Source organism: Saccostrea cucullata, unplaced genomic scaffold, assembly GCF_032062105.1.
Source record: "Saccostrea cucullata isolate Sc308-1 unplaced genomic scaffold, CSIRO_AGI_Scuc_v1 ctg804, whole genome shotgun sequence".
Lineage (NCBI taxonomy): Eukaryota > Metazoa > Mollusca > Bivalvia > Ostreida > Ostreidae > Saccostrea > Saccostrea cuccullata.
This window is the reverse complement of record NW_026941006.1, coordinates 84,142-93,813: the sequence shown is the minus strand read 5'-3', so window position 1 is coordinate 93,813 and position 9,672 is coordinate 84,142. Positions and strand designations below refer to the sequence as shown.

At 29.1% G+C, this 9,672-nt stretch overlaps 1 protein-coding gene across 1 annotated transcript; it reads left to right on the top strand.

Moving 5' to 3' along the window:
- Positions 1 to 1,701: 1,701 nt before the first annotated feature.
- Positions 1,702 to 7,888, top strand: LOC134256919 (putative ferric-chelate reductase 1). The gene is made up of 15 exons (XM_062739594.1): positions 1,702 to 1,894; positions 2,423 to 2,550; positions 2,761 to 2,852; positions 3,159 to 3,240; positions 3,678 to 3,884; positions 4,056 to 4,163; positions 4,364 to 4,514; positions 4,630 to 4,743; positions 4,989 to 5,104; positions 5,973 to 6,059; positions 6,278 to 6,352; positions 6,514 to 6,613; positions 6,915 to 7,065; positions 7,271 to 7,313; positions 7,539 to 7,888. Exons 1-15 carry the CDS (start codon positions 1,702 to 1,704, stop codon positions 7,629 to 7,631), a joined length of 1,740 nt encoding a protein of 579 aa, XP_062595578.1. The 3' UTR covers positions 7,632 to 7,888.
- The last annotated feature ends 1,784 nt before the right edge of the window (positions 7,889 to 9,672 follow it).

Below are 9,672 nucleotides of genomic sequence, written 5' to 3'. Positions count from 1 at the left end.
TAATATAACTATTATGGACTTCAGTTTCAATATGTGGTTAAAGGACTACAATTGATATTGACCTATTCACTTTGAGTGATTATATAATTAAAATTTTGGACTTTTTTAACAGGTGAAAATTTGGTTTTAACCTACTATTAAAAAAGTTATATTTTCATTTTTTTAACGACCTATGCTCGTTTGCTATCACTTTCTGTTTCTTCGGTCAATATCAGTTAAATGCCATAGTTTTACAATTTTACCACATATTTTTATATTTTCACATTTTACTTATGTTCTCGACCTACACTGAAATCCAAAATTGTATAATATACATGTATGTATATTAACCGAAAAGCAATACGGTGCTCTGACAATGAAGTGACAGAGCTAACGATATCGGGTAACATGTAAGGAAATGGTCCATATATTGTATTTCTAGTCAATACTAGTTGAACTTTATACATTTCTCATTTCTTCCCATTTTTTCCTCTTTTAAGCAAATATTTATACTTTTACTACGTTGTTAATTTTATGTTTATAATTATATTTTTTTTGGAGGAAATACTAATGTTGCAATTTTGTATTTATGTATGTTTTTTCCTCTATTCCTTAATTTTTTTTTTTCAAACAACCTATATATGTACATTGGTTATTTTAATAGTTCAAGAATACAGAAACTTGTGTTTTACTGTTGGAAGAACAGCTATTTTAGTGAACAGATGATAAATATTGTATTCAAATTAAAGTATGACAAAAGTATACAAAAAATACGAATTTACATGTATATAGTCTATGTAAAATGTAAGATGATTTTTAAAAATAAATTTGTGTTAAATTTCTTATTAAAGGTTTGTTGAACCCTGTTTTTATTTTTTGATTAATGAATAATTCTTAAATGATTGGTTTGGAATAAAAACCATTGAAAATCAACAAAAATTCCTTTGTAGATCTTAACAAAGTACAAGATTTGTTTTTTTTTTAAATTTTGTTATTATTCAAAAAAATATTTGTTTTTAAAATTTTGTTTAATACATGAATTAGTTTAAGACATTTTAATTTGAATTAGTTTATCATATATTTATGGTGCATCAGAGAGAGAGAGAGAAAAAAAAGTGTTTGGGATTAGACATACACATATCAGTGGCATTCAAATTATTAAACTACTGTTACAAACTCAAGTGAAAATTTAAATTATAACACTTATGTATTTAAATTTAAATTATAACACTTATGTATTTTGATAATTTGTTTTTCAATGGATTAAATCCTCTGATTGAGAATGACTTTTTATGTAAAATTAATCCTTTAAAATCAGTTCTGAACACGAAAAAAATCATGGCAATATGAATATCAAAATGTAACAAAATTAGCTTTTGTGCTTCATTAATCTGTGTTCAATAGACAGATTACAGAGATAACTAAAATCCGAGAAAATCTCCTTAAATGTAATTTGTTACTCTTTTTAAAATAATTGATTCGGAAAATACGATTCCACTTTCCTAATTTAACGCTTCTTATGTGTTATATATTCCAGATGCCTAAAAATTATTCCATATTATGTCATGAACTTCAGAAGGTATAAATATTACTTTTCAATAAGTAATCGATCAATCGGCGAAATAGATTTGTGGATAAAATATTATAAAACCTTCTAGATTTTATCTTTTTTATATTTTTTTTAACAATAACAATTCACACTTCAAGAAAAAGAGAAACATGATGGCATGTACAGATACGTATTTTTATTTTGCCATCTTGTTGGCTATCCTTGGCCGATGTGATGGTCGGCCTGATGGCGTTAAAGGATGTGGTACTTTGGAGGCTAGTTTTGTCCCTATTCATGGTAACTCAAGTCAGAATAATAGCCTCCCTATTTATATAAGAGCTGACAGAAACCATTCTGATTGGTCAGGTAAGTTACAGCTAAAAAGCATAATGATACATGGTACAGGTAAAAAATGTTTGCAGCCCTAATATTACTAAAATTGAAATCATAATGTGCTTTCTGTAAATCGAAAAACTCTGTTTTTATATTTCAAAACTTTTGTCCGTATTACAAAAAATGATACTTGTTTACGTATATTGATTTTATATATATATATATATATATATATATATATATATATATATATATATATATATATATATATATATATATATATATATATATATAAAGGGAATTTTTACAACAACTCTTAAACTTAACTGCCAAGTAAGAAATATATATATAACTCCCACTTCCGAGCCTGAAATGGGTATCATATGAATTTTAATTTGTACTTTCTTTAAGTCGTTAAAAATATTAAGCAAGTTTTTTTTAACCATAAGATTTTATACTTCAAATTTTTGTCAGTAAGCAATTTCAAAAAATGATTTATTAATTGTTTATCGTAAAAGTGAATTTCTTTGCTTTCTATATATATATATTTTAACTTTGCAGTGTTTATATGGACAAAAGAAACATTCTTTAAGGGCTTCTACCTTCGGGTGTTCTCGGTCGTTGACGGGGAGACTGTGTCGGGAAACTTTCACGAGATGCCACCAGGAACTCGGGCTTGTTCCTCAATTGTGCGTTTACTATGCCTAAATTCATTGTCTATTTCATAAGAAAATTCAACTTTTAAGTTGTCTATTGATTTAGCTGATTTGTTGCTATTGGATATTTCCACATCTTATTCAATATTATCTGGATTAAAGAATATTAATATATTTAAATTATATTCACACTGCGAATAATGAAAAACCCTCTTAAACAATATTCTTTAATCTTCAAAAAAGGATGCTTGTCACACTACCAGCACGATGAATCATACATATTTGGCATTTATGTGGAAACCCCATTCAAGCTTTCACGGAAATGTATACTTTAAGTAAGTTGATTTTTTATTTTAAAAAAAATGAAAGGCTTTTAGTTATTTTTTCCCTATAAATTATTACTGATTTCACTTCTGAAACTAATATCAAGCTGAACTTTACTTTCTAATGCAAAAAAAGTGACACACTGACAGTTAAAATATGAAATAATGACCAAATTTGAAGTTAGTTGTGCATTGAGAAGCCAAGCATCCACATTAAAGGCACCAATATCGGATTAGATATGATTGTTAATTTCTAATTTCAATATTAAAGCGAATATACCACCTAAAAACTCCACTTTGATATATTTTTCCCCCCAGAGCATCAGTTGTCGTAAGCTACACACAAGGCTACAAAATAATGACGACTCTAAAGGGAGGTAATTCTACAACAGTCACAGAGGTATTTATTTTTCCATTTTCAGTATTTTTTTTACAATGTATGGAATTAGACGTGTGATATTTCAATATATTATACGTTCATGTAAATTAGTTGAATCTGATTGGTCAAGAAACATTTGCTAAAAAACACTATTACCCGCTGAATAATGAAGCCACGCCCTCCTGCGTAGCAACAGTCAACATTGCTTGACGACGGGTGGTATATCAAAAAATAGCGATTTTTCATGCGCGCATTTTTTGTTATATGTATTTGTATAAAACATTCAGTATAATATATTAAATATATTGCATGTTGTTGAGTGTAACATTGAAAATTTTTACCCCTCGAAAACCATTGTCAACCTCGGCTGCGCCTCGGTTGACAATGGTTTTCTTGGGGTGAAAATTTTCAATGTTACACTCAACTACATGCAATATTTATATACTATTAAATTGTAGAAGGATCAGGGTACCACAATATTAGAACGATTTAAAGAGTGTGGTTCATCCATTGGATGTCTATCAAAATGTAATTCTGGATCGTGTTCACATTTAGTCACGTGGAAAAAACGCGGGGATTTTGTTCGATTTGAATTTATGGCAGATACGGAAGAACTCAACAAAGATTTATACCTTTCAATAGGATTTTCAAACGATGAATGGATGGTGAGATTGTTATTCTTAATTATCTAACAGGTCTCTCTCTTAAAACAAAAAAAAAAAAAAAACGGTTTACCTGCAATCTTGATTCTTGTTTGTACTTTGGCGTATAGTATAAAAAGTAAACCATCGCCGATACTTTAAAATTTGAACATTTCTTTCCACGTCTACTTACAGGGTGATGATTATGTAATGGCTTGCAAAGTCCACCAGGGAGATGTGACTTTTGAATTAGGGACTAATGTACCCAGCAAAAAAGTGTACAATCCCAACATTGACGTACATGTACATAAGACCTTTCTTGATCTTACTTTCTTTGAATAGCTTTCATGAAATATATATTTCTCTGAGTTTAACTTTAATAAAATGTAAAATGTACCATTATTGATGTTGAAAAAATAACCTTATCCTATATATGAGATGTCATGAATTTTTTTTTTTAAACTTCTATGGAGAGACAAATCAACGTTTCATTTTCAATGAAGGTAAATTCAGATGATGTTATTGTGTTGGAAACATCACTGATTGGAAGCATGTTCAAATGTGCTGTGGAGCAGAGGATACTCAGTAAACACCCGAAGCTCTCTAGACTGGACCGGAAATGGTACCTTTTACATGCAATTGGTTTGGTCACAGGTATGTGTAAAATTGCAATAATGTGTACAAATTTATACCTCGGTTGTTATAATTACTTTGCACAACTTCTTATTCTGTGAATGCAAAATTTTTTTTTTTTTTTTTTTTTTTAAAGAAAATGGTCTCCATTATCATAGCGAAAGGAGTGTAAGTTCCGAAATGGTGGACTTTCTGAGTACTTCAGTTGTAGCTGAAGAAAATCCTTCTAGAGTCCTTCTCAAATTGCATGGTAATATTCATGGCAGAAGCACACATTTTATACTAATCGTAATATTAAAACAAAAAGATCTAAGTATGTTTAAGAAATATCATTGTGTCTCGATAGAAAAAAATCTCTGTAAACATTTCTTCTTTCACAATTAAATGAGTAGCGAATATTTTCAGATATGTACAGCTATAAATACAGTAGAAATTTTATTTTTTTGCAAAGATACAAATATATTTTAATTAATTTTTTTGTCGTTGTCTTCACAGGATCTTTAATGATGCTTGCCTGGTTGTTTTTCGCACCTGTTGGAATAATTTCTTCCAGGTTATTCAGACAAAGTTGGGGTGAATGGACCATCTGTGGTCAGAAAGTATGGTTCCAGGTTGGTACGGCAGAACTAAGTATTATAGGGAATAAAAAGTTTAACTGTAAACTTTCTTAGTAAAGAATTTAAAAAATTCAAGAGAGAGAGAGAGAGAGAGAGAGAGAGAGAGAGAGAGAGAATCAATCGTATAAGCTATACAAATTGTAAACTCCGGATTCACCGGAAGTAGAATCTGGAACCTAGGAAGAGCAAGCAACCGAATGTTGACCGATCATTCTTTCTGTAAGATCTGTTTGTTTGATCAACTATATAAACGGAAAAATCTGTAAACAAATGGATTGAAAAAAAGATGGACTTACAATTGATTTGAAACATTATTATAGTCAAAATGCGACCAACGAATATGTTATATGTTTTCAAACAAAGTCATTTTAACAACCTTAGAATTTTCGAAATGCTGACTTGAAAGGTGTTAAATCTATGTAACATAAACATATTTATCTTCCATTTGTTAAAATGATCAATTATACTCGGAGCAAAGTCTCGCGTACCAAGTAACTTGCTTAGAGATTTGTGCACCACAAACGTCGGTGAAATTGTAGTGTAAATTAACTGTTTACAAATATCCGAAAGAGATGTAGACTATTAAAAAAAACTGAAGTCATAAAGTTTAGTTGTTCATAAGTCATTATCGTCTATACGAAAGTCAGTAAAACATCCAAATATGACTAATACTCTTATTTCTCTTTTATTTCGAGTTCACTTACACATATAAACTCGACAAATAAACGAAATTATCTATTGTAAATTGATGAATTTGAATTGTAAATTAGGTTGCTAATAAAAATGTTCAATTTTAAAACAAATTTTTATACGAGAAAAAGAACAGTGTTTGACCTCAAATATTAGAATGGTTTTCTTTCAGATTCACCGTTCATGCATGTTGCTTGTGTTTATTTTCACAATCACTGCTATTGTTGTCATATTTGCCGATGTCAAAGGATTTAGCTATGTAAGCATAATATATTCAAAAGTCTTCTGTTGGTAAAACCCAAACAAAAACCAGTTGGTGATGTAAAATTAAACTTTATTATAAGGTTAATTAACCCTCTGATTAAGGAGATAACTTTCACTGAAATAGAATCATTTTTATATAAGCAAAATTTACCAGTATATAAGTACACTTACCGAAAATGAACTCTTCCATTTTTTTGTTGTTCTCTTTTTCAGATCGATATAAGTGTTGACTATCGAAACATTCATCCTATACTGGGGATTGCAGCAACTCTCTTGTGCATTTTGAACGTAAACAATCTCTCTCTCTCTCTCTTTATCTACTTCAAATATAATATTTGATTCAACATAATATTTAGACTTTCTCTTTTTCGTAAATTATCAGTTTCATTCTTTAATGCTTACAACTGTTTTTTTTTAAATTTCATATTACAATGCTCATTTTTACATAGCTACTGATATCCATATTCCGATGTCCTCCAGATGATAGCAAGAGGGAAATTTTTAACAGAATTCATGGATTGTTTGGTCTCACCTCTTACTTATTGGCAGGTATATATTACATGTATACATTGTATACAAAACGAAAAAATACAAGTACCAATAATATGTTATATAAATTTACATTGTCTTCAACTTCATTAATTGACGACGGATTTTCCCGTTATTTCTCGATCATGACAAAGAGCAAACGGCGGTTGTCACCGGTCGGCAGAGGATGCTCACTCCTCCGTGGCACCTGATCTCTGATGTTTTAGAGGCCCATGTCTGCTCTGCTCCAGTTTTGTATTGTTTGAGCTGGAATACTGTTCGTTATCTCCATATATTTCATTCTGTGTATATCTGTTTGTAGTCCTCAACATCGTGGTCGGAGCAAAGTTAGATAGAAGTATGTTTCCCTCAGAAGGAAATTATATGATATATGGCTGTCTGGCCATGCTATCTATACTGGAACTTGTTTATCAGCTTAAAAGGTTGCGACAGGATTTTGGCAATGGTACGTTGTGTCCTTTAATTTAAACTGAAAGAAAAAAAAAGTTATAAGAAATTCTTATTGTTCCATTTAAAAATATATACAGGAATGCTGTATTTTTTCGAAATCTACATATATAAAGTGTATCTGAAATAGTATACAATATACCAGGATGAAGCTTTAAGAAAAAAAATAATGGTTGTAAATCTCATTCTAAATATATTTTATTTAGACAGCTCGCCTAATTCTAAAAAGACAGAAAACAACAATACAAAGAAGGTTTGTACTGAAATCAGTTTATTTCAAGAGGTTGACACTGAAGATTAAAAATGTGTCTAAAACATTGTTTAAATACCTTTAAAATTGTTCAATTATATACTACTGTGCAGATAATTTTTTAAAACTATATTTATTCTGAGATAAAGACAGAGAGGTTTGTTGAAAGTAAAGAGAAATGAAATGGACCCTATATGAAATTATTTAGGAATAATTTTACTTTTACAGGTGCATGTCATGGAGACAGGTTTTTATACACTTGTAACCCTCACAATGGCTTCTTCTGTGTCTTTTGTTATATATTTGCTGTTGACGTCTTAACAATTAAAAGAACATGGAGGCATCAAAGCTATTCGATTCGATGTTGGTCAGATTGAAAAAATACTTTAACTTAATATTGATGCTGTTACTGTTATATCTAGTAAATTACATCTGTTGAATATTACTTCCTTTATTTTTTATTAAAACTAATTCTTTTAATATATAGACAAGCCATCTTGAGCAGTTTCTATTCAGTGAGACATACTGTAACACACGATATTAATATTACAATATTTAAGATACTGAATCGTTATTTATATGATATGATATGATATATCCATACAGATATAAATAAAAAAAAAATCTTTCTTTGAGCACGGTAATTATCGTTGCAGCATTATTGCATTAAATTGAAAAAAAAAAACTTTATGTATCCTCATGCTGCACAATCTCACCGCAGCTGTTTTTGCTGAGTTATGAGCAAATGAAATCAACACAAAATAAGAAAAATATATACATACATATATATCACCATACTGATCCCCTAAATTTATATATAAACAGTAAGTATGGGAATTATTAGTTCCCTTATTACAGCCAAAGAAAGTATTTTATATGAGAGAACATGACTGCATGAAATATGTACAAACAGTATTCAAGCTCGAAGGTTGGCCCTTTCAAACATTAAAATCAAAAGCAGACCAAACACGGACCTCTAAAATATTGCTTTGCGTTTCACAGAATATCGCATTAAGTTTTATTACTTATGGATACTTAATGACCAGTTGCAGCGTACTATTTAAGTATCAAATACATTCTCAACAATGATTAAAAAAATCTATTTTCAACCACTAAGCAATCTACAGAGACAATATGGAAATCCCCATAGAGAAACTTAAAGTCATATATGGCGTAACTAATCAAAAAAATATATTTTTGAAAACTACAAAATTAAGTAAAGAAATATAGTTAATACATATAAATTAAAGCTTTTCATACAATTCTTTTCATACAAGAACTCCTCGTTTCATCTAATAATACGATTTTATCTTCTCTGTAATGTGTTATTTAAATCTTTTGTATTTTCTTCAATCAAAAATTTACAAATAAAATTAAATTGTGATATCTTTATAACGCAATTGACTTAGATTTTGTAATTTACGGAAAAGTTCTATCTTTATATAAAGTAATAATACAAATAATAATAACTTATAATTTTAGTCTAATAATTTTCATTGTACATACGCCATATATGCCTTTAAATTATTTTTTCTTTCCTTTTTAAGTGCATGTAGATGCATATTGTATAGTTTATAAAGGCCTCAAATAACAATTATTAACATAAACAAGCAAAGGGTATTAAAATTCCAAATAATTGCTTACTTATAGACTTAAAATATCATAATTATAATCATATTTGCTTCCTTCAGAATTACGTTTTAAAACCAAAGGCAGTCTTTTTAGAAATATTACTTCGAAACTCGAAAGTTTTCTTTAAGCTGGTTCTCTTTGAAAATTATATTTTCTGTTAAAGTTACATATAAATAAACCAAATATTGACAAGTGATTATTCAATCAGGTATTTTTCATACGGTATTTTATTTAATAAAAAAAACCCACACACACAAAAACAGTCACCATTTCTTTCAGGTACCGGTACATAATTCTAATTTTGAAAACTCAAAACTATTTTCCTCCAATTATTTTCAAAAAGGTTACGGATATATGTAAAATATTTTCATTGGTTTCAACATCGAAACAATGTTTATAAGAAGGTTAGATTTTTATACTTTCAGTTTAATTATTTGTTTCCTAAGGCAATTAAAAAATGATTTTTTAAAAAAATTGATATCTGGTTTTAAGAGCTAGACTTGTTTTGTATAAATATAAAACATTTATGTTTTGATGTTAAGCGTTTTCCACATCTTTTATTGAAAAGAATACAGTTCAGAGTTAGGCATTATGGAAACTTTGTTCTTTGTTTTACAATGGAATTTTTTTATCATTTACAAATTCCTGTTTTCAACGCAATTTTTTTAAGCGGGGGAGGGAGGGGAGGGGTGCTTAAACGGATGTACCTCATTGAGCTTAATAATTATTT

Bases quoted from the DNA above. Each gene is read 5' to 3' on its own strand.
- LOC134256919 (XM_062739594.1), top strand. From the start codon at position 1,702: ATGGCATGTACAGATACGTATTTTTATTTTGCCATCTTGTTGGCTATC. The intron at 6,060-6,277 runs GTAAGCATAATA...TCTCTTTTTCAG, and splicing joins ATGTCAAAGGATTTAGCTAT to ATCGATATAAGTGTTGACTA. The intron at 7,314-7,538 runs GTTTGTACTGAA...TTACTTTTACAG, and splicing joins AAAACAACAATACAAAGAAG to GTGCATGTCATGGAGACAGG.